Raw genomic sequence first — 23,736 nt, 5'->3', positions numbered from 1 at the left:
GCCTGTCACGTTCTAACAAGTATGTAAGTGCGAAAGTGACGGGCATAGTGATAGTCGATAAAAATGGAACCGTGCTGAGCCCGCGGACTCATTTTATTTATCGTTTGTATTTAAATTGATTCTAGACAAGTTGTTTTAAATATAATGTATAATTTCGACTGTAATTATTGTTAAATGCTAAAGGACGGCGGAAGGAAGAAGGGGAAGGAGGTTTCAAAATATTCAGATATATTTTTGAGTTTCATTTTGGTCGATCTTTTTTATTTGACAAACTACATTTTATGTTGCTTAACCTTTTGGACGCCAATGACCGATATATCCGCACCGTACGTTCAACGCCAAAGACCGATTAAACGGTCACAGACCACAGAGCAACATAGACCTCCGTGCATATGCATCGGTGACGTGGCGTCAGCGTGACAGCTTTTGTGTTTGACACGGCGTCGAAAAGGTTAAATGTAATGAGATTTTGCGCAACTGGACCCATATATGTTAAGCTTTGCGTATCCATGATAGCTTGTGTAAGCGTCCTATATTATTGTTTTTGTATCTAATGGTGCCGGCCATCTAAAAGAATAATCAGAAATAAACATTTACAATATATAATATTTTGTTTTATTTATCTCAGGGTATACAAAATCACGAAAATTGTTTTTAAAATGCAAAACAATGCATACAATTACAAGCAAACCTTCCTGTTATCAGCTGCGGTAAATCTGAGTGATTTAGCTTTTCAAGCATAATTTTAACGCACATTAACATACGAGTAACTGACCGACTGTTTGTTTACCTAAATAAACAAATAAAAAGTTATTACTTTTTGCATGTTATCTGTAAAAATCGTTAAAAAAATTGTTTTTCATCCGAACCTAACAATTTGAACTAAAAAAAATCACGTAACGCCATCACTCGGCCAATGAGGTGAAAGTAGGTAAAAGAGCCTTCGGTGACAGTGGAAATGTAGACCTTAAAACAATTATTTAAGTTTCAATTTGCTTCAACAGATCTCCCGTTCGCCCCGGACAGCTCCATCAGCTTTTGTTTTATTTCCGTGATCTGCAACACATCAAAATGATGAAACTGAGGCAACTGTAAAAATTAGATTCCTTGTACAGTCACCACACGGGATTGTTACGCCATTTAGGGTCCTAGCTAAATTGGTAGTTCCATACTTACGCTATGAAATGTCTAATTTAGCTAGAACACAGATTATATAATAGTCTAGAACCCTAAATGGCGTAACAATCACGGAGTGTGACTGTACCTATCTCTAAATCTCTATCACTCTACATAAGTGCGACAGAGAGACATTACATTAGCGTTTCGTTCGCTACGGCGCAAACGATTGTCATCTTGGCTAGGCGTCATGGACCTTCCGTTGAGGTCTATTATATTAGTTTTTTTTTCCGAACAGCTGCTTGATTCTTTGCGCAAGGTGGACCCTCCCTTGAGGTCTATGGACTTGAGGCCCCTTTCTATCCTTTTGTGGGTATTGTTTAAAACTACTAACCTCCTGTATCTCATTGAGCAGCACCTTCTGTTCAAGTCTGGGCGTCATGGAGCCTCCGTTGAGGTCTATAGACTCGAGGCCCCTTTCTACCCTTTTGTGGGTATATTTTAAGCGACTAGCCTTCTGTATCTCGTTGAGCAGCACCTTCTGTTCAAGTCTGGGCGTCATGGAGCCTCCGTTGAGGTCTATAGACCCGAGGCCCCTTTCTAACCTTTTGTGGGTATATTTTAAACGACTAGCCTTCTGTATCTCGTTGAGCAGCACCTTCTGTTCAGTTCTGGGCGTCATAGACCCTCCGTCGAGGTCTATAGACTCGAGGCCCCTTTCTAACCTTTTGTGGGTATTGTTTAAAACGACTAACCTTCTGTATCTCGTTGAGCAGCACCTTCTGTTCAGTTCTGGGCGTCATAGACCCTCCGTCGAGGTCTATAGACTCGAGGCCCCTTTCTAACCTTTTGTGGGTATTGTTTAAAACGACTAACCTTCTGTATCTCGTTGAGCAGCACCTTCTGTTCAGTTCTGGGCGTCATAGACCCTCCGTCGAGGTCTATAGACTCGAGGCCCCTTTCTAACCTTTTGTGGGTATTGTTTAAAACGACTAACCTTCTGTATCTCGTTGAGCAGCACCTTCTGTTCAAGTCTGGGCGTCATGGAGCCTCCGTTGAGGTCTATAGACCCGAGGCCCCTTTCTAACCTTTTGTGGGTATATTTTAAACGACTAGCCTTCTGTATCTCGTTGAGCAGCACCTTCTGTTCAGTTCTGGGCGTCATGGACCCGCCGTTGAGGTCTATAAACTTGAGGCCCCTTTCTACCCTTTTGTGGGTATATTTTAAATGACTAACCTTCTGTATCTCGTTGAGCAGCACCTTCTGTTCAGTTCTGGGCGTCATGGAGCCTCCATTGAGGTCTATGGACTCGAGGTTGTCAAACAGCTGCTTGATTCGCAGCGCCAGGTGGACGTCGCTGGTGCCTTTTCTTGGTATTGTTGGTCTGGATCTGTGAACAGGTGTGAGGTGTCAGAGACTGATAAAATAAAGACTGACAATGAGTATTTGGAAAAGTCAGATTTCAAATGCTTGGTATGGCGAGGTTAGGGTATTTTAGGGAGTATTTAATTTTTAAACTAGGTATACCTACTGGGCAGCTCAAGTGATGAAAAGTATTGTGTACCTATCCTTATCTTTTTATCAAAATTTACAATTAGGTATATAAGAACTAAATAGGCGAAGTAAGGCACAAACGGCAAAACTATGGTAGATAGGTATTTTTGCAAACGCTTAATAATTGTTTCAATGGAGTAACCATTGATAAGTTTGATAACGGGGGTAGGCGCAAGTTTCTCGCGGCGCGCCATATCTTTTGTCCCGTTCTAATTTCCTGGCTCTCAAGTTTTAGATACCTTCGAACAATCTTCTTCCTGTATTTATCTGGCAGGTCTTTCTCAATGTCCTCCCGCGAGAGCAGGGTCATGTACTCCGGGCTAACGTCGTACGGGTAGCTGGGGTTGTGGGTGACCTTGACGAGTTGTTTACAGTCGCGGTAGTTCCGCTGCCACTGACGGAGAAGCTCCGCGTTCCTGGAATAGATCCCTATAGGGATAAGTTCGCCTTTGTACCTTTATTTCTTTAAATTTTATGTAAATCTGTGTTGTGTACAATAAAGTGATTACTACTACTACTACCTACTACTAGATTATTAATAATCGGGCTAAAAAGTTACCACTTGCACCATTCCACTATCCCGCGGGGTTAACCGGTTAAACCTGGAATTACTTACCAGCACAATTCGACACTGGGTTAATGGTTTAACCGCTTATCCCCGGGTTAATGGGCCTTAAAGAGTCCTTAATTTTGGGCTGTCATTATCTGACTAACTTATGTACTGGAATGATGTAATGATATAACTCGGTTATCGTATGTATGCGGTTCCGCACGCCGCTACCGTGTGTAAGCGAGACGCGCAACCATGTATCGCTCGCACACCGTAGCGGCGTGCGGATGCGCATACGCATTCAATGTGATAACCACCTAAATTTGTGGCTAATTAATGAACAACTGTTATATTAAGTTTAAGCATTACCAGAGACAAGGGAAATTCTCTTTGACTAAATGCACTGCGGCGCGTACCGTGCATGAGCCACGTATAAAGATAAGAACGATAAGATCATATATCATTAGTACCTAACATTTAAAAAAACACAGCGTGGCTGTGCGCCGCAGTGGGTCCATGTAAAAAATAGACATGCAATAATAAGACATTACTTTCTTTCTTGTAAAATCTTGTCACTGGTCGCTAGAAAATCCTTATGTTTCTTCAGCGCCACCTCTTTCAAATAACTCCTCTTCATCTTGGCATCTTGTTCCCGCTTACTTGGCGCGTACAACGGCCGAAGATACTTGGCGCTCTGTTTTGGCGGGAAACTGATACGACTTTCCGCCAACCTTGGGCATTTATTCCCTTTAAATTTCGAATAGTACTTTTCCGTTTCCGAAGCATCCTCCTTGTCGTTGAATTTCACAGACAGAGTTTTACTTTTTACTAACTGGGCTTGATCAATGACCGAATTGTAACTACGAACTTTTTGGCTAAAAACACTTTCAGGGTAAACATCGCTTGTGCTAGCGGTGTCTTCGGACGATTCTGACTGGGAATGAGTTAATATGGCGTCCATATACTTATTGTGTAAATAAGACAATATTTTTGAAGTTCCGGCTTGTAATATTTCTTCAGGCGGGTATGTAAGCGGATTTCCGTTCAATTGCAGTAATTTTAAGTTAACTACCGTTCCTAATTCGTTCGGTAATGAAGTTAAGCAATTATTTTGAAGTAAAAAGTGCGATAGGCAAGGATGCTCCTGGATAGTTTTAGGAATTTCAGTAAGTTTATTATTTCTCATGTCCAGCCACATAAGACTCGGTAGAGATGGAAAGAAATCATCAGGAAGTGTTGAAATGTTGTTGTTTTGTAGGTAAAGCATCTGGAATAAGAACGAATACAGTAAAACATGCAGTTTTTTCTTTTAAAGGCTAGAATATTATATGTATTACAATACTCACGCATACAGACTTCGCATTAATATTTGGTATGGTGTTCAAGTTTTTGTACGACATATCTACAGTGGTTTCATCATTTAATTCTTCCTCGTAAATGTTATTAGGTAATATAGTACTACTAGATATGTCCGACATTATTGATGAATACCGTTCTATTATTTTATAATTATAAAATTATTAAATCAATAAAATCTCTTAGCAAAATCGATTCTGTTTAAATATGGCGCGACACTATTTCAGTCATTGCATAAAACGTCACTATGACGCATAATGTTTCGTGCGTTCTCAATAACCATCGACAAAACGCGTTACTCGAACCTCGTCGTTTTGGCGCGAATAGCCGCGAAACGTGTTTAATTTCCATAGACAATTACTAGTGATGCGCAAATGTCGACTTTGGTAAAAACATATCGAGAAATTTATGAAATTAGTATAAATAAAAAAGAAATTGAAAAGTTGTACTTATTTACTTCAACCTAACATTATTATAATTTATATAATTAATTTTAAAAAGTAAATTTTGATGTAGAATCATATTCTTTATTGCACGTTTCATTAGGAAACCAGTAAAAAAAGTCATAAATTATCTTAAAATAAAAGTCTAGAGTGGCGAAACGATGGGCAGTGTTCGTTCACTTAAGGTTTTTCAGCAGGCGTATGACGGATGGCGTTATCCACGTTATAAAAAAATCGTTAATTGTCAATTATTGCAACAATTAAATTGACAAATATTGTAGAATATGCATAACGCCTGATGCACATATTAGGCTAATGATGGCCGAACTAATCCAAGTTATACGTTAGAGGGTGCATGCGATATTTCTATCTCATTCCGCTACAAGTTGCACCGTTTGACGATAAAATAATATCGATTATTTTACATGTCAAATAGCACATGGCTGAATGCAGATGCGTCAACAGTGGTACGTCACTATCTCAGTTGCAAGATGGCGAACGTGCGGGATAGTGACACTTCCCTGTGGCTCCATAATAAACTCGGAACATCGAACGATTCCTGGACAACTGGTTCAATTTGTACACAATTAAATGCTGAAGTGTTAAAGAATATTAAGGATTGTTTTCCAGATTTGCAAACACAAGTGAAACTAAAATTATTGTTGAGTTTCTTTCATATCCCGCGCAGAAATGTTGAAGAGGTATGTAACTTTTCTCTCTTTGATGTTCTATGGTTTTGCGTAACTATATTGTGTTTTATATCTCTTTCTGCTCCGTGAGCTGATCATACGTTTGAAAGAGACGCAAAACAAGCATGTATGTATTCGTTTTGTTGTCATATCATAATTTTATTACAATAATTGAAACGTTTTGTAAATTTACCATTTCAATATTTTTTATTTTATCAAATTGCGCTTCAGAATCGATAAGATATGCTAAAATCGTGGTATTTTTAGGAGTAAGCACCGATAAATAAATTAGTATTTTATTATTACATATTTCTCGCATACATTAATGAATGCTTGTTTAGACAAAAGGTCTATATTTAACACTAGTTTTGTCCTGATAACCAGTTGGAAGTCGGACGCTGCCGCCTGGCCTATATTTTGCTTGTGTTTATAACCTAGAATCTGACGTTTCCACTTAGTACCCAATTCAAGGACTAATCCATTTGTTCAGGGCATGCATAAATGCACTAGGTGCATATTATTGTACTTATATGCGCTCATGCGCTTCTCGTGCTGAAACTACGCATTGCATGTCTCCTGTATTTTTTGCTCTATACAGACTATTTTAAATATGAACATATGTTTACCTGCCCTACATTGTATTGCCATGATTATCATGTTGACATTTTAAACTTATGTCCATTATCCATTAATTATATCAATAGAAATTCAAATTAACCATACTCACATTCTAATATTGGGTTTTACATCATACTAAAATAGTTCAGCATAATAGGTCAATTGTCTGAACAAATACCTTCCATTAATATCAAAGTTAGACCTAGGGGTCATTTTATTTAAAGTTGTCACCTACACTTTTATTTCAAATGTGGGATTTTTTATGTTATTTCTACTGTAGCCAACATTTCATCCTAATAGGAGAAAAAATGTCCCAAAATTTTCATAAATTTTTTGATCTTTACTTTCCGTGACCCCCATACAAAGTCTATGAAAAATGGTAACGGAATGGAAATAAAAATCTTGGGACACTTTTTTTCTCCTATTAGGATAGAAAGAGCTTGTGATTCTGAGGAGAAATAACATAGAAATTCACAAATTTTAAAAAAGGTACATCTTTAAATAAAATGGCCCCTATATATTTCAGCTATGCATGCATTAGCATATGGATTAAGGAAAACTATAATATACATATATGTAGATACTTAGTTTAAATTTACAATTACATTATCACACTGTTGAACAATTTATTCTTTATTGTGTTTTTAAATCCAAGACTCATTTAGCTAACAACTCTGAAAGTCTACCAGTAGGCCAAGCGGATACATAGCATAATGTACAAGTCGCAAAATGAGCACTAGTGCAAATCGCAGAAGGTGCAGGTAGTAAAACGTGTAGACCGTAAAACGAGCAGGTCGCAAAATGTGCAAGTCGTAAACAGTGCAGGTCGCAAAATGTGCAAATCGTAAGAAGTGCAGGTCGCATAATGTGCAAATCGTAAGAAGTGCAGGTCCCATAATGTGCAAATCGTAAATAGTGCAGGTTGTGAAAGGTGCATATCGTTATATAGTTTGCGTTGTGTGTCGTCCATAGTTTAACCGCAAGGTAGAAAGGCCGACGGGCATATTTCAAAGCACTGCCTCATAAATTATTTGCTCATAAAACAAGTTCACGATAAGGTATCAAAATAATAAAAAAGATACCAGACTTATTTCAAAATATTTTAAAATTCGGTAATCAACAGAAGCCTTTTTGGCAACGATTACGCCTTTTGGAACTGTAGTATCCGAGCTCTATTTCAAAATCTACACATTTTGCGACCTGCTCATTATGAGAGTTGCTTTGCACATTTTGAGATCTGCTCATTATGCGATCTGCACATTATGCGATCTGCTCATTATAAGATCTGCACATTTTGCGATCTGCTCATTATGAGATCTGCACATTTTGCGATCTGCTCATTATGAGATCTGCACATTTTGCGATCTTCTCATTATGAGATTTGCACATTTTGCGATCTGCTCATTTTACGTAGCCTGCACATTTTGCGACTTGGACATTATGCTATGTATCCGGCCAAGCTCATGATTGGCGCGACAGTATCTCGCGGCGAGATAGACTATACCGGTCATTTGCTAAATATGTTAATAAAAGACGGACGGGTAGTCTATCTCGCCACGGGATACTGTCTCGCCAATCATGTGCTAGCCCGGCTAGGTAATAGTGCATTCCTTCAGAATAATAAGTAGCTGGTATAAAGTTTTTTCAACCAACTCGCTGGCTCGCGAGCCAACCCGGTATCCATTGCGCGCGGCTGCCGCGCGAGCCAATGTTCGATGGTTTGCCGCGCAATATGGAGACGAGGCTTTAACCTAATGTAAAATGTCATATCAATCAATTTCAGTGGAGAAATGAACTGGAAGAGATCATTGAAGTGGCAGCGGTGGACTCGGACCTCTGGGTCGCCATGCTGGCCGAGGTCCTCAAAACATTCCCGTCACAGGGCACCCTTAACACCGAGATAGCAGAGTTCGATGAGACCCGGCCCATATTCAGCGACATGATCGGGGAGCTCCGGAAAGCCCTGGCTAAGCATTCCGAACTGGGATTGTTGCCATTAGAGTGCCTATATTTGAATAAGAATGCCTTAGTATCTGTGGTGAGTAAATAATTATATTTTCACACCTCCTATTCAGAAAAGAGCTTTTTCATCCCTGCTAGGAGGGATCAAAGTGGCACTTTTCCTCCCTGCTAGGAGGGATCAAAGTAACACTTTTCTGTTCTAGCACACTATTTTTACATTTTTTTGCACATTATTTTTTTGGTGTAAATAATCTGTTTAAGCATCAGATTGTGTCAACACTAAGATTTTTTTATTTTCCTCATAGTTGATGTGATAAGCAGTATGTGTCACACGGTATCAAAATTATTTCGTCTTGGGCGTTAACACTTGAATGCCTCATTACGCTCAGGATTCTACTTTAGAATCCCTCACTACGTTTGGGTTTCTATTGTAGAATCCATCGCTTCATTCAGGATTTAATGTACGCCCTTGACGGAAATATATCATTTTGATCCCTTGTTTACACAAACTACTATTTTATTCTTATATCATTGGAGCATTGCGAACTCGTATATGATTTTAGTTACATTGCGCACCATTGAGGTTACAACAATTCAGCCGACCGATCAAATGACGCAATGTAATGAAACTCGCATGCGAGTTCTTGCACTGTCTAAATGAGCCAGTGTCACTACAAATGCTAGTCTTTGAGTAAATAGAAAATTTATACTGGAGACAAAAATAACAAACACCTTTGGTGGCTGAAATGGGTTTCGAACTTGCATTTTCAGAACATGTATTCTGTACTTTATTAACAGACTTAAAATGTTGACTGTCAAACCAATGTGTCAGTAAACAGCCTCTAAGTCTATGTGGTAGTACTAATATGAAAAAAAAATCTAGGAGATAGAGAAATTTTATAGGTAAATATTTATTAGATTTTGAAATATATTGTATGTGTAATTTGTTGATAAACAAAAATGTTTCGTAAATTTTGCCTTAAATTACCATGCTTTATTCTAAAATTGATTCCAGGTTGGCCAACAAGCAAACCCAGTAAAACACTTCACACTGAAACGCAAGCCAAAGTCCGTGGCGCTCCGGAGTGAGCTACTAGCCAAGGCGGCCGAGGTGCAGGCCAACCAGAAGAAGGCCCAGGCCCCAACTGTTCCAGTCCGGAGCCGCGGCATGCCGAGGAAGATGACTGATACTAGTGAGTTGGTTGATTATATGTTATGTTTGGTTATATGAGAACTACTAGCTAAGGCGGCGAAGGATGTAGATCTTTTAATATAGCTGGTCAAGCAAATTTTGTCAGTAAAAAAAGGCGCGAAATTCAAATTTGCCGCCTTTTTCTACTGACAAGATCTGCTTGACCAAGTTTAGTATATGCACCAGTTATATAATGAGTTACGGATACGTTCATGGCGCGTTTGCGTGGTTTCTCAGAATTTGGACACAGCGTGAAAGACACAAAAGATGACAAATTTATTTAATTTTGGATTCGCTTCGGGATCGGTGAATCCAATAATAGCAGAAAGCTTCAACTCTCAGTATCCTAATACTCTGTCGTTTATTTATCCAGAATAATGGATCGAATCCCAAATATAAGTGTCTTTAAATAGAGCCGTTTGTCCATTCAAATGTTTCAACGGCCTCCTCGTTTTGGATACATTTTCGGTTATTTGACTTACTACTCAGATGTATGGTACTTCTGTAATAACCGCGTGCGAACCCTATTAAACTTTACTCCTGGAACTACTGTCTGTAATTACTATACTCGGTCAAGCGGATCTTGTCAGTAGAAAAAGGCGGCAAATTTGAAAAATTTAGGCGCGAAGGGATAGCGTCCCAATGGGAGATTTGAATTTCGCGCCTTTTTAGGGTTCCGTAGCCAAATGCCAAAAAACGGAACCCTTATAGATTCGTCATGTCTGTCTGTCTGTCCGTTCGTCCGTATGTCACAGCCACTTTTCTCCGAAACTATAAGAACTATACTGTTGAAACTTGGTAAGTAGATGTATTCTGTGCACCGCATTAAGATTTTCACACAAAAATAGAAAAAAAAACAATAAATTTTTGGGGTTCCCCATACTTCGAACAGTTCGAACTGAAACTCAAAAATTTTTTTTTTCATCAAACCCATACGTGTGGGGTATCTATGGATAGGTCTTCAAAAATGATATTGAGGTTTCTAATATCATTTTTTTCTAAACTGAATAGTTTGCGCGAGAGACACTTCCAAAGTGGTAAAATGTGTCCCCCCCCCCTGTAACTTCTAAAATAAGAGAATGATAAAACTAAAAAAAATATATGATGTACATTACCATGTAAACTTCCACCGAAAATTGGTTTGAACGAGATCTAGTAAGTAGTTTTTTTTAATACGTCATAAATCGCCTAAATACGGAACCCTTCATGGGCGAGTCCGACTCGTACTTGGCCGCTATTTTACTGACAAGATTTGCTAGACTAGCTATAATAGAATATTGTGATTCCCCAGCCCCGCTGAAGGGTCTCCCGTCCCGCTGGGCGGGGCGGTCTGGCGCGCCGGTGCGCGTGGCGCCCGCCGCGGCGCGCCCGCCGCGCAGCGCCGGCATCAAGCTGCTCGACATCGCCGACCAGCCCATCGCTCATGCCCACGCCAAGCGGAGACGCAAGAACGGTCAGTACTAGAGTCTGTACCTATATTGTTTTCCCCAGCCCCGCTGAAGGGTCTCCCGTCCCGCTGGGCGGGGCGGTCTGGCGCGCCCGCCGCCGCGCAGCGCCGGCATCAAGCTGCTCGACATCGCCGACCAGCCCATCGCTCATGCCCACGCTAAGCGGAGACGCAAGAACGGTAGTCGCCTCTTCTAACATAGTCCAAAACTATTTCGTCCACCGATGCGAACGAGCTCTGACTTAATCAGAATCATGGTGAAGACCCTGGCTCCTTTGCAAGGCCCGGGGGGCTTTTCTGGTCTTCTGGACCGGTCTGTAGCTATTTTACCAGCTTTTATTTACTTTCACCTGTCCCGTTGTCTGTAATAAATCTTGAAAGTTAAATTTGATCCCCTTCCCGGTTTCCGATTGAGCTGAAATTTTGCATACACATGTAAGTCGGGTGACGATGCAATATTATGGTACCATCGAGCTGACCTGATGATGGAGACAGGAGGTGGCCATAGGAACTCTGTGATGAAACAACGCGACCTAATCGTGTTAGGGATTTTTAGAATTGTCTCGATGAGTATTAGTTGTCTGTCGTAAGAAAAGTACAGTCAGCGATAAAAGCTTGTACCAAAATTTTTTTGCCAAAAACTTATTATTGTTTCACATTGACTTCGTAATACTTTTTCTAAGTTAGTTACATAGTAGAATCAACAGTTAACAGTAGATTATTTGATGAAATGGTAATGATTAGTGTGTAAACACTCGCAGAGCTGGAAGAAGCGGCGGCGGCCAAGAAGCCCGCGCCGGCCGCGCCCGCGTCTCCGCCGCCGGACTACGCGCGCGGCCTCAACAACTACCAGATGCCCAAACAGGAGGACAACCCTACCAGTATGTATTACTCTCTATAGGCTACATGACTCATTTTCATTTATGGTATCAATCGATCGGGTTTGTTTTTTAGGATCAAATGTCTATATGGGACCCATTGCATTAAAGTAACACAAAAGTCAGAAATTGTAGTCAAAGTCCGACAGTCGCACTTCACTCGCGAAACGCCCTATACAAAACGGCCAGACGTGACGTCATCGCCCATCTTGTAGTATGGACAAAACAAGAAAATTGCGTTTTTGTCGGTGAAATATTGCGTTTATGTATATGTATACATTTTGTTATAAAATTCAACATGTGTCATCATCCCTATTCAATACATTATATTTATTCCGTCAACCAATCTGTCATTATTCTCGTCACGATTATTATAGCAATATTTGGTTGTGTTGTGCATAAATCACGCGAGGTGTTTTCGGCTACTTGGTGATGCCCAAGTAGGTGAAGAACCGTGCTAGTTAGTTTTGCTTTATTTGGATCGGTCTGTTAGTTTATGTTGTTGTTGAGTAAGTTTCGGTCTAACTTTGATATTAATGGAAGGTATTTGTTCAGACAATTGGGTCTATTAGGATCAAAAGAGCTCGTGATTCTGAGTAGAAATAACATAAAAAATCCCAAATATGAAAAAAAGTTTAGGGGACAATTTTTAAATAAAATGGCCCATACATTAGTCTAGTCTATTTTTAACTAATACAGTATTTGTCCTGGAAAGTTTCATAGTAAACCGCCGCGGCGCGCCGAGTGACGTTGATCAATCTGTCAAGTGTGAATGATGCAACCGGCACTAAGTTTCGAGCGTTTTAACTACGCGTAACACGCGTTATTGCAAAGTACTTTTTTTATCGCGACCTTTAACAAAAGTGTACGTCAAAGAGTAAAATTTCTTGTGTATTTACAGTTCGGGTAATTGTCGAAGTTGCTACACAGGTGTTGAATTTTACGATAGGAAGTAACACGGTATCGTCTTGGGTCGTCCCATTCGTTTTTCGTCAAGTTCTTGAATTAGTCCTATTCTGATTTCGTCACTCATTCTACATTGAAAGCCACCGACGATTGTGACGAATGTAGAATGAGTGACGAAAGCAGAATAGGACTAATTTAAGAACTTGAAGCGTATCTCCCTTCCACTGCTCCGGCTTCAGTCATTTAGAGGCAGTTTTCGCTATGCTGCGTCTAAATGCTGGAACAATTTGCCGCCACCAGTAGCTAACAGTAAGTCCCTGGCGGTTTTCAAACTACGTTGCAAGGCTTATTTACTGGACCTCCAAAAGGAATTAACGTACACTTTTGGTTGAGTGACCTTTAGATATTTAATTTTAATTAAGTTAGCACTTTTTTATCCACTGCGCATTGTTCGGTTTTGCTATCCTGTCCTATGTGTAATAGTGTAAATGTTTCTACTGTCCTTAGCTAGATATAAATACGGCGGTGGCAGAATAACAGCGTCTGTTGCTGGAAGTCTTTAGGGCCGCTGTGCCCCGTAGTCTTTTGGCACAGACATTAGCTGAGCCACCTTCCCTTTCAATTAGTTTGTAAGCATTATTGTGTACTTTTATTATGTACCTATGTTCAAACTCTTTGAATAAACGTCTTTTATTATTTTATTATTATTATTATAATGGGACAACCCAAGACGATACCAGTAACACGAATAATAGATCTAACTAGTATGGGAATAAAGATGTTTATCGTGTGTACAGGCGCGCCGGCGGAGCCCCCGGGCTCGCCCCCGCCCCCCCGCGGCGCCTCCCCGCCCCCCGCGCCGCCCCCGCCCGGGCCCGGGCCCGTGCTGGTGCAGCAGGTAACTTCTTTGCTCTTATCTTATGCAATGTTCCGGTCCAATGTGTATTTGCGTCTCACATGTGATTAAGAGAGTGAGACGGAATGACATTGAACCGAGAAATTAAACAGTTGGAACGCCATCGTAAGCTAAATCAATTACTATTATTTTCTATTAAGCCCTTGTTCTTTGTAATAAGGTTGATATTTGTATGTAGGGATTTTTCTTTGAGATAGACGTGTGGACTGTTTGAAGATTTATTTGCGACTGATTTTGACACATACATGCATACATTAATACGATCACTCACACATGCTTAAAACGCATCCAACAGCCCTTTTATTCTGAGTTAGAGTATATCTCTTAACTCAGTGTGCCGCTTGGCAAAGGCCTCCTCTAGCTCTTTCCACTATGATCTGTCGTGGGCCCAAGAGTTCATCCTCCCATCTTGTTCGAGGTTTTACTAATTACATTGTTTATTTCCCAGGGCACCGGTGCGAAACCGATCGTAATCGGCCAACAGGGCAAACTACTGATAGCGGGCCAGGGCGGCACGAAGCCGCTACTACTGTCGGCGCCTACTCTCCTGAACACGTCAGCCGTGCTCCTGCAACCCGGAGGCAAGGCCGTGCTCCTGCAGAACATCAAACCGGTATGTAAATAAATACCAACAAATAACAAACCAAACTACTGATAGCGGGCCAGGGCGGCACGAAGCCGCTACTACTGTCGGCGCCTACTCTCCTGAACACGTCAGCCGTGCTCCTGCAACCCGGAGGCAAGGCCGTGCTCCTGCAGAACATCAAACCGGTATGTAAATAAATACCAACAAATAACAAACCAAACTACTGATAGCGGGCCAGGGCGGCACGAAGCCGCTACTACTGTCGGCGCCTACTCTCCTGAACACGTCAGCCGTGCTCCTGCAACCCGGAGGCAAGGCCGTGCTCCTGCAGAACATCAAACCGGTATGTAAATAAATACCAACAAATAACAAACCAAACTACTGATAGCGGGCCAGGGCGGCACGAAGCCGCTACTACTGTCGGCGCCTACTCTCCTGAACACGTCAGCCGTGCTCCTGCAACCCGGAGGCAAGGCCGTGCTCCTGCAGAACATCAAACCGGTATGTAAATAAATACCAACAGATAACAAACCAAACTACTGATAGCGGGCCAGGGCGGCACGAAGCCGCTACTACTGTCGGCGCCTACTCTCCTGAACACGTCAGCCGTGCTCCTGCAACCCGGAGGCAAGGCCGTGCTCCTGCAGAACATCAAACCGGTATGTAAATAAATACCAACAAATAACAAACCAAACTACTGATAGCGGGCCAGGGCGGCACGAAGCCGCTACTACTGTCGGCGCCTACTCTCCTGAACACGTCAGCCGTGCTCCTGCAACCCGGAGGCAAGGCCGTGCTCCTGCAGAACATCAAACCGGTATGTAAATAAATACCAACAAATAACAAACCAAACTACTGATAGCGGGCCAGGGCGGCACGAAGCCGCTACTACTGTCGGCGCCTACTCTCCTGAACACGTCAGCCGTGCTCCTGCAACCCGGAGGCAAGGCCGTGCTCCTGCAGAACATCAAACCGGTACGTAATACCAAACATATATTGATTGAGTAAGATGCGTCAAATCTAAGACGATTTCGTGCTTTGAATTTGATAGGTAAACTAGACGGCGCTGTACATACAGCTCCATACATTTTGCGGTAACTAATCGTCAAAAGTTGACGTTTGATAATTCAGTGACCGCAAAACATATGGCGCAGTATCTGTTTTGGATATCAAACAAACGGGCACGTTTTTCTTTAAATCTATCCTGTAATACCAAATAGAATTTCTATTTCTTTAAGACCCGCTTGCATCATTACATTAACCCGGGGTTAACCGGTGAAACCTGGAATTACCATGGTTACCAGTACAATTTGACACTTGGTTAACGGTTTAACCGCTTAAGCCCACTTGCACTATCCAACTAACCCATGGTTAAGTGTTTAAACCGTTAACCGACTGTAAAATTGTACTGGTAACCATGGTAACTCCACGTTTAACCGGTTAACCCCGGGTTAGTGGAATGGTGCAAGTGGGCCTAAGTGTTTGGAATACAATGTGATTCCACGCAAAATTACTCTGTCCACTTGAATTAATCCGAAGTATCGTGTACAACTCCAAAGTAGTAAAATATTTACGTATAAAGACGCTCTGGGCTATAACCGCGAAAATCGAAGTTCGTAAATTGCGGACATCATTCTCTGTCACCCTAATTACGCCGTCATTGGAGTAATAGAGAACGATCCCCGCAATTTGCGAATTTCGGTCTTCGCGGTTGGCCCTCTGGTGACTGAGGGTAACATTCCATTTCTGACCGCAGCTGCACTACGCTGTAAATTTCCATAGTAAAATGAACAGTAGTGCAGCTGCGGTTGGAAATGGACTTTCACTTTTATAGTTTGTAGCTTTCTAATAGACCCCGAAGGCTAATCCTATTGTCTATTGTTCAGTAAAACCGCACGTGCTACTTACCTGCAAAAAAGGGTCCTGATTATTCTATTTGTCACCTGAGCGCGGGCTAGTCCACAACGCTCAAAAAACCAGTGTAGGTGCGCTCTCCGATAACGCGCCTTTGTTACGCATCTCGATGACACATTTTAGACTGGTTCTGTAGCGTTCGACTCGCCGGCACTCAGTAACCGAAGTGCCGATTTTTTATGCAGGTGGTTGTGGCACGTGGCACGAGCGGTTTTTCTTAACAATAGACAATAGGATTAGCCTTCGGGGTCTATTAGAAAGCTACAAACTATACGTTATTGTTTCCAGATGACGCAAACAGTGGTCCAGGCGGCGCGGCCCACGCTGCAGGTAGTGCCGCCGCCGCAACCACAGCCGCAGCCCGTGGTGTGTATTTTATTTGGGTTAATCAACTTTTTCTTGTCACTCGTTGCTATGGTTACGGTCTCCTGAGTCACTCTTAAAATTCTAGGTTTATCGTATGAACCAAACTTGCATTTTATGGTAGTTATAAGACCTTTCCATAATGGGACATCTACTGAGCATGTTAGTAGAACATGGTACAGCAGTTCTTCTAACAATCTATGCTACTATTGTCTCGCTGATGGGACAGAATAACAACAGGAAATAGTTGATTGACCCATTTGTATTATAAGGGCTCTTTCCCACTGAACATGCAGTTTTTTGCGGGTTTTCTACACCGGATCCCGTTTTAGTACCTAGTATACGTGTAGTATTCCTCTAACTGTTAGAGCATTCTGTTAGAGTCAGAATGCTCGTGTGAACTATGTTAGCATTATTTTGATTTCATTTTAGGTTAGATGTGAACAGCAATTACCAAAAAAAGCTTATTGTGAGGGTTTTTTATTTACAAATTAAAAGTAAAATTTTGAAACTATTATTACTTCAAAATTGGAACATACATATTTAAAATATTCAAATATTATGTAAATAAGTAAGTATGTACTTTAAAATTGTCTGTCAAATGTGTTTCAGGTGCAGGTGCCGGGCGGGGCGGGCAGCGCAGCGCCCGCGGCGGCGGCGCCGGCGCAGCCGCTGCTGCCGCGTAGGGGGCTGTCGCTCACGGTACGATTTTCTGCCACGCTCATAGTTCTTATGCCACGCCAAATCTCAGCAGTACAACTTTTTTCGTTTTTTTTTGAAGTGAAAACTTCTTTAGCGGCGCTGTGCACTTTTTGAGGTGGGGAAGAAATGTTAAACTCGAGACAGCGTAAGACGATCACGTGACCGTAAGACGGACACGTGACCTGATCGAAAAACTGTTACATGTAATGTCATTGAGTTTTTCTTTATTGATTCAAATGCCATCTAGTGAGTTTAGCTCTAACTGGTAAATATATAACTAGAGTACTAACAGTGATGTGCTTAGGGGTTTCAAGTAATTAACGCTAACGCTAGATGACGTTAACCTCAATTATACATAATGCATTTGGACTAGTCATTGAGTTTTCACTTCTGCCGGCACTCCTTGAGTGCAACCCGTTGTTTTTTTTTGTTTTGTTGTCACCTGTCTTATGTACAATAAAGTATTTACATACATACATTTTTACTTTGACATCCAAAAAAAGGTTGTTCACAATTCGTCGGTATTTCTTTGTCGTTTTCTATATAAGTACCTACATTCTCCCGATTTCTCGAGAACGGCGGAACAGAAAGCTTTTTAGAGATCTTTTCATGATATTGATATATAATAGTAATGTTAAATGAGTTTTTTCTGGAATCATCAGTTTGTTAAGTATAAGTTAGTCAGTAAGCTAGTATAGTTAGTAGTTTTAAGGTCATATTGTATGCTCGAAATGGGCAACTGTTGATTCGATATCTCATGTTTATGACATCTTATGTACACAGTTTACAATTAATAAATACTTTACTGTACTTTACTTTAGCTTTTTTATAGTAACTCATTAATTTGCTCTTGTAAAAACAGCATTTGATAACGTACTAAATAACAATGTATGTTATTTGTGTGTATTGTAGCGTGAACAAATGCTGGAAGCGCAGGACATGTTCCGGAACGCCAACAGAGTCACGCGGCCCGAGAAGGCGCTCATACTTGGTTTCATGGCTGGCTCCAGAGGTAAACCTTATCATAAATATCTTTACATTATTAATACAAAGACACTAACACGGAATGTATAGTTGTATACTCATAAAACTCCAAGAAAATGTAGACTTGTTACATGCAGACAAACACACGCCGAATCTCAAAAATACACCAAAATCTATTAGTTTTGAAAATAATAAATGTATACAGGGTGATTCAGGAGACTTGAGCAGGATTAAGCCTACGCATACAGTACGTTATAAACAACTGTTTCGTACCAGTATTTGCGAGATTAACTTTAATTTATTTTATACTGTTTAAAAAAAAGTTTAAATTTATTTACGACATTTATGGTCACCCTCTTTGTTTTATCCATAACAAGTGCCAAATTGAATGCCATCGGAGTCTGGTTACTTTTGAAAAATGTTATCTCACTCAAGTGTGACATTTTATTTTCTTCATACTCAAAGTGCTGTCATAACGGTTAAAAAGGTTTTATCTTTGTTAATTAAATGATGTAGGGTATCCATAATTGTAGAATGTAGATAATTAAATTTGTCCTTACCAAAAAGTATAACAACAGAAAAAAAGCGTGATTGTTTTACTTAAATATTGTGGTGAACGATTCTTTTACATTTACTGATTGTGTAGACTTAGTCCTGCTCACGTCTCATGAATCACCCTGTATTTGAGGTGAACTAATCACTAGTAAGGTTGGAGACTATTGACTCAAAACTACGATCAGGCGTTCGCCTCCTTCGGTTCTTTTTGCGGAGTTTTGAATAAGTAAGATCTCGCAGACTGAGTCTGAAAAACCCCTCTTGACCTATTGGTCAGAAATTACTGTAAATGGAAACTTTTTTTTGTAAACAAGATATATACAGTTGTATTACTAAATGGGAAATTAAATTTCCACTGCTTGATCCATAGTAGGTGCATAGTAATATTTCGAATAATTCAAAAGATTAGACTAATACTAAAAACTTTTTTTTTTTCAGACAACCCCTGTCCGAACCTAGGCAACATAGTGACAATAAAACTGTCAGAGAACATCGAAAACGTCCTCCAGTCCGACGATACCTACCTCACCATGCTCTCCGAGATGCACTTCCAGATGAACTACAACAACGGGCAGTGGACCCGGCTCAAGAAGTACCGGCACATAGACGGCATGGTGCCGCAGAAGATACCGCCCGGATCCACCGTCATCTCGGCCAATAACCAGCAGCCTGTCGTCTCCATAGCCAATCAGAGTGTCAGTTAAGGTTAGGTTCTTTATAATTGTTGTTTTGGCCTGGCGGAAATTAACTTTGGGGCAATATCAGAGCGTTTTAGCCTGTCTTTGGTCATATTTTTGACTGTGTTTCAACATTTTGATCATATTATTGATTGTCTGGTAGAGGGGCATGTCAGAAAAATGTCAGTTAATCTTTTAAACACTTCTGATAAAGCGAAAAAGCCGATATTTGGCATGATAACCAGCTTAACTACAACAACGGGCAGTGGACCCGGCTCAAGAAGTACCGGCACATAGACGGCATGGTGCCGCAGAAGATACCGCCCGGATCCACCGTCATCTCGGCCAATAACCAGCAGCCTGTGGTCTCCATAGCCAATCAGAGTGTCAGTTAAGGTTAGGTTGTTTATAGTTGTTGTTTTGGCCTGGCGGAAATTAACTTTGGGGCAATATCAGAGCGTTTTAGCCTGTCAATGGTCATATTTTGACTGTGTTGCGACATTTTGATCATATTATAGATTGTCTGGTAGAGGGGCATGTCAGAAAAATTACAGTTAATCTTTTAAACACTTCTGATAAAGCGAAAAAGCCGATATTTGGCATGATAACGAGCTTAATAGAACAACGGGCAGTGGACCCGGCTCAAGAAGTACCGGCACATAGACGGCATGGTGCCGCAGAAGATACCGCCCGGATCCACCGTCATCTCGGCCAATAACCAGCAGCCTGTGGTCTCCATAGCCAATCAGAGTGTCAGTTAAGGTTAGGTTGTTTATAGTTGTTGTTTTGGCCTGGCGGAAATTAACTTTGGGGCAATATCAGAGCGTTTTAGCCTGTCAATGGTCATATTTTGACTGTGTTGCGACATTTTGATCATATTATAGATTGTCTGGTAGAGGGGCATGTCAGAAAAATTACAGTTAATCTTTTAAACACTTCTGATAAAGCGAAAAAGCCGATATTTGGCATGATAACGAGCTTAATAGAACAACGGGCAGTGGACCCGGCTCAAGAAGTACCGGCACATAGACGGCATGGTGCCGCAGAAGATACCGCCCGGATCCACCGTCATCTCGGCCAATAACCAGCAGCCTGTCGTCTCCATAGCCAATCAGAGTGTCAGTTAAGGTTAGGTTCTTTATAATTGTTGTTTTGGCCTGGCGGAAATTAACTTTGGGGCAATATCAGAGCGTTTTAGCCTGTCAATGGTCATATTTTGACTGTGTTGCGACATTTTGATCATATTATAGATTGTCTGGTAGAGGGGCATGTCAGAAAAATTACAGTTAATCTTTTAAACACTTCTGATAAAGCGAAAAAGCCGATATTTGGCATGATAACGAGCTTAATAGAACAACGGGCAGTGGACCCGGCTCAAGAAGTACCGGCACATAGACGGCATGGTGCCGCAGAAGATACCGCCCGGATCCACCGTCATCTCGGCCAATAACCAGCAGCCTGTCGTCTCCATAGCCAATCAGAGTGTCAGTTAAGGTTAGGTTGTTTATAGTTGTTGTTTTGGCCTGGCGGAAATTAACTTTGGGGCAATATCAGAGCGTTTTAGCCTGTCAATGGTCATATTTTGACTGTGTTGCGACATTTTGATCATATTATAGATTGTCTGGTAGAGGGGCATGTCAGAAAAATTACAGTTAATCTTTTAAACACTTCTGATAAAGCGAAAAAGCCGATATTTGGCATGATAACGAGCTTAATAGAACAACGGGCAGTGGACCCGGCTCAAGAAGTACCGGCACATAGACGGCATGGTGCCGCAGAAGATACCGCCCGGATCCACCGTCATCTCGGCCAATAACCAGCAGCCTGTGGTCTCCATAGCCAATCAGAGTGTCAGTTAAGGTTAGGTTGTTTATAGTTGTTGTTTTGGCCTGGCGGAAATTAACTTTGGGGCAATATCAGAGCGTTTTAGCCTGTCAATGGTCATATTTTGACTGTGTTGCGACATTTTGATCATATTATAGATTGTCTGGTAGAGGGGCATGTCAGAAAAATTACAGTTAATCTTTTAAACACTTCTGATAAAGCGAAAAAGCCGATATTTGGCATGATAACGAGCTTAATAGAACAACGGGCAGTGGACCCGGCTCAAGAAGTACCGGCACATAGACGGCATGGTGCCGCAGAAGATACCGCCCGGATCCACCGTCATCTCGGCCAATAACCAGCAGCCTGTCGTCTCCATAGCCAATCAGAGTGTCAGTTAAGGTTAGGTTCTTTATAATTGTTGTTTTGGCCTGGCGGAAATTAACTTTGGGGCAATATCAGAGCGTTTTAGCCTGTCAATGGTCATATTTTGACTGTGTTGCGACATTTTGATCATATTATAGATTGTCTGGTAGAGGGGCATGTCAGAAAAATTACAGTTAATCTTTTAAACACTTCTGATAATGCGAAAAAGCCGATATTTGGCATGATAACGAGCTTAATAGAACAACGGGCAGTGGACCCGGCTCAAGAAGTACCGGCACATAGACGGCATGGTGCCGCAGAAGATACCGCCCGGATCCACCGTCATCTCGGCCAATAACCAGCAGCCTGTCGTCTCCATAGCCAATCAGAGCGTCAGTTAAGGTTAGGTTCTTTATAATTGTTGTTTTGGCCTGGCGGAAATTAACTTTGGGGCAATATCAGAGCGTTTTAGCTTGTCAATGGTCATATTTTGACTGTGTTTCGACATTTTGATCATATTATTGATTGTCTGGTAGAGGGGCATGTCAGAAAAATGACAGTTAATCTTTTAAACACTTCTGATAAAGCGAAAAAGCCGATATTTGGCATGATAACGAGCTTAATAGAACAACGGGCAGTGGACCCGGCTCAAGAAGTACCGGCACATAGACGGCATGGTGCCGCAGAAGATACCGCCCGGATCCACCGTCATCTCGGCCAATAACCAGCAGCCTGTCGTCTCCATAGCCAATCAGAGCGTCAGTTAAGGTTAGGTTGGTTATAGTTGTTGTTTTGGCCTGGCGGAAATTAACTTTGGGGCAGTATCAGAGCGTTTTAGCCTGTCAATGGTCATATTTTGACTGTGTTGTGACATTTTGATCATATTATTGATTGTCTGGTAGAGGCACATTCCAGAAAAAATACAGTTATTTTTCAAATACTTCTGATAAAGCTAAAAAGGCGATGTTTGGTATAACGTTTGATAACTTAACTACGACAACGGCAATGGACCCGTCTCAAGAAGCAATCATCTCAGTGTTACTTTACTGGCTTTTAAATCAATAAAGAAAAACTGAATGCCATTGAAGTAACAGTTTTTCGATCAGGTCACGTGTCCGTCTTACGTCTTACGGTCACGTGACACCTGTTACGAGTTTAACATTTTTTCCCCATTCACAAAAAGTGCACAGCGCCGCTAAAGAAGTTTTCACTTCAAAAATACACCTTTTTGTGGAATGTCCCTGGCTAACCAAACAACTAGAAATATCATCAAATAGTAAAAACACTTCGTCTAAAATGTGTACAAAGAAATTGATGTTTTAAACGCCCTTTACTGCTGTACTCAGGGCCTGTTTTGTACGAATTAAGTTTGCAAGTGAGAACTGTGCTTAGTATGTTGGTTATGTAAATTTTCTGTTAGCGAAGGCCTTAAATCGGTGAAGTATATGTTAACAACAGATATTGATTATGTGAATGAGTGACTGAAATCGAAACTTAAAATCCTATAACCAGAAACGATTTGCTATGGTCATCATGTATAGCAAACTTAACACATTCAGTGCCGAAAACCCGACTATCGGGTATTAAAATTTTATGATTTAGTTCTCAGGCCGGACGATCCGATAGTCGGGATCGTGGTACTACAGCTTTATATGACGAAATTTTTGTGGTCTGGCGCGGATGTCTTGTTTGGCTGGGAGGCAATGAATGTGTTAAAGTTGTGTAAAATTATTTGTTGGTAAATAATTGTCATGTCTCTTTTTAGATTGAGAATGTGCATAACCGGTCTATTTATTTGATGATCGGCTCTTACACAAATATGATTATTGATTATGATTATATAAAAATGAGGAAATTTGTACTGATAGCCTTACCGACACTCTTAATCACAGCACCATTAGAATGTTTGTTACAATCAAAGATTTATTCTAAAAGACGTGTAAACACACGAAGAATTTTGTATATTACCCGTCATTGCCTAGAATTTGGCGAATATTAAATACCTATTCGACGGTAAAGGTCGCGGGAGTCCGCTGGATGCGGGTGGTGCAAGACCGGCCATTTAGTCCGTGGGCCAGCTGGTCAAATTTTCGAAAATGGTATAATTTGGTACCCCCAAATTATACCGAAATCTTAC

The 23,736-nt window shown here is 41.1% G+C and overlaps 2 protein-coding genes across 3 annotated transcripts; one reads left to right on the top strand and one right to left on the bottom strand.

The window, feature by feature from the left end:
- Positions 1–941: 941 nt before the first annotated feature.
- LOC134657385 (leucine-rich repeat-containing protein 27-like) lies at positions 942–4,886 on the bottom strand. Of its 2 annotated transcripts, none has more exons than XM_063512928.1 (5): positions 4,568–4,886; positions 3,773–4,488; positions 2,911–3,087; positions 2,354–2,507; positions 942–1,056 (listed from the first exon to the last, which is right to left on the bottom strand). In XM_063512928.1, exons 1-5 carry the CDS (start codon positions 4,697–4,699, stop codon positions 988–990), a joined length of 1,248 nt encoding a protein of 415 aa, XP_063368998.1. In that variant the 5' UTR covers positions 4,700–4,886; the 3' UTR covers positions 942–987. The 2 variants fall into 2 exon arrangements, with proteins under 2 accessions (XP_063368998.1, XP_063368999.1); XM_063512929.1 differs by having other exon boundaries at positions 4,578–4,654.
- Positions 4,887–5,415: 529 nt separating this feature from the next.
- On the top strand, positions 5,416–19,783 carry LOC134657710 (negative elongation factor A). The gene is made up of 11 exons (XM_063513273.1): positions 5,416–5,721; positions 8,111–8,365; positions 9,305–9,482; positions 10,773–10,934; positions 11,690–11,809; positions 13,510–13,610; positions 14,047–14,241; positions 16,417–16,494; positions 17,104–17,193; positions 18,106–18,205; positions 19,171–19,783. The coding sequence occupies exons 1-11, from the start codon at positions 5,446–5,448 to the stop codon at positions 19,434–19,436; spliced, it is 1,821 nt and encodes a 606-aa protein (XP_063369343.1). The 5' UTR covers positions 5,416–5,445; the 3' UTR covers positions 19,437–19,783.
- Positions 19,784–23,736: the final 3,953 nt, after the last annotated feature.

The sequence above is a fragment of the Cydia amplana genome, chromosome 20 (assembly GCF_948474715.1).
Source record: "Cydia amplana chromosome 20, ilCydAmpl1.1, whole genome shotgun sequence".
Taxonomy (NCBI): domain Eukaryota; kingdom Metazoa; phylum Arthropoda; class Insecta; order Lepidoptera; family Tortricidae; genus Cydia; species Cydia amplana.
The sequence above is the reverse complement of the archived record's forward strand: the minus strand, read 5'-3'. Positions and strand labels throughout refer to the sequence as shown.

Bases quoted from the DNA above. Each gene is read 5' to 3' on its own strand.
- LOC134657385 (XM_063512928.1), bottom strand. From the start codon at position 4,699: ATGTCGGACATATCTAGTAGTACTATATTACCTAATAACATTTACGAG. The intron at 4,489-4,567 runs GTGAGTATTGTA...TTCTTATTCCAG, and splicing joins TTAATGCGAAGTCTGTATGC to ATGCTTTACCTACAAAACAA. The intron at 3,088-3,772 runs GTAATGTCTTAT...GATCTATTCCAG, and splicing joins AAGATTTTACAAGAAAGAAA to GAACGCGGAGCTTCTCCGTC.
- LOC134657710 (XM_063513273.1), top strand. From the start codon at position 5,446: ATGTCAAATAGCACATGGCTGAATGCAGATGCGTCAACAGTGGTACGT. The intron at 8,366-9,304 runs GTGAGTAAATAA...AATTGATTCCAG, and splicing joins AGAATGCCTTAGTATCTGTG to GTTGGCCAACAAGCAAACCC. The intron at 11,810-13,509 runs GTATGTATTACT...TCGTGTGTACAG, and splicing joins ACAGGAGGACAACCCTACCA to GCGCGCCGGCGGAGCCCCCG.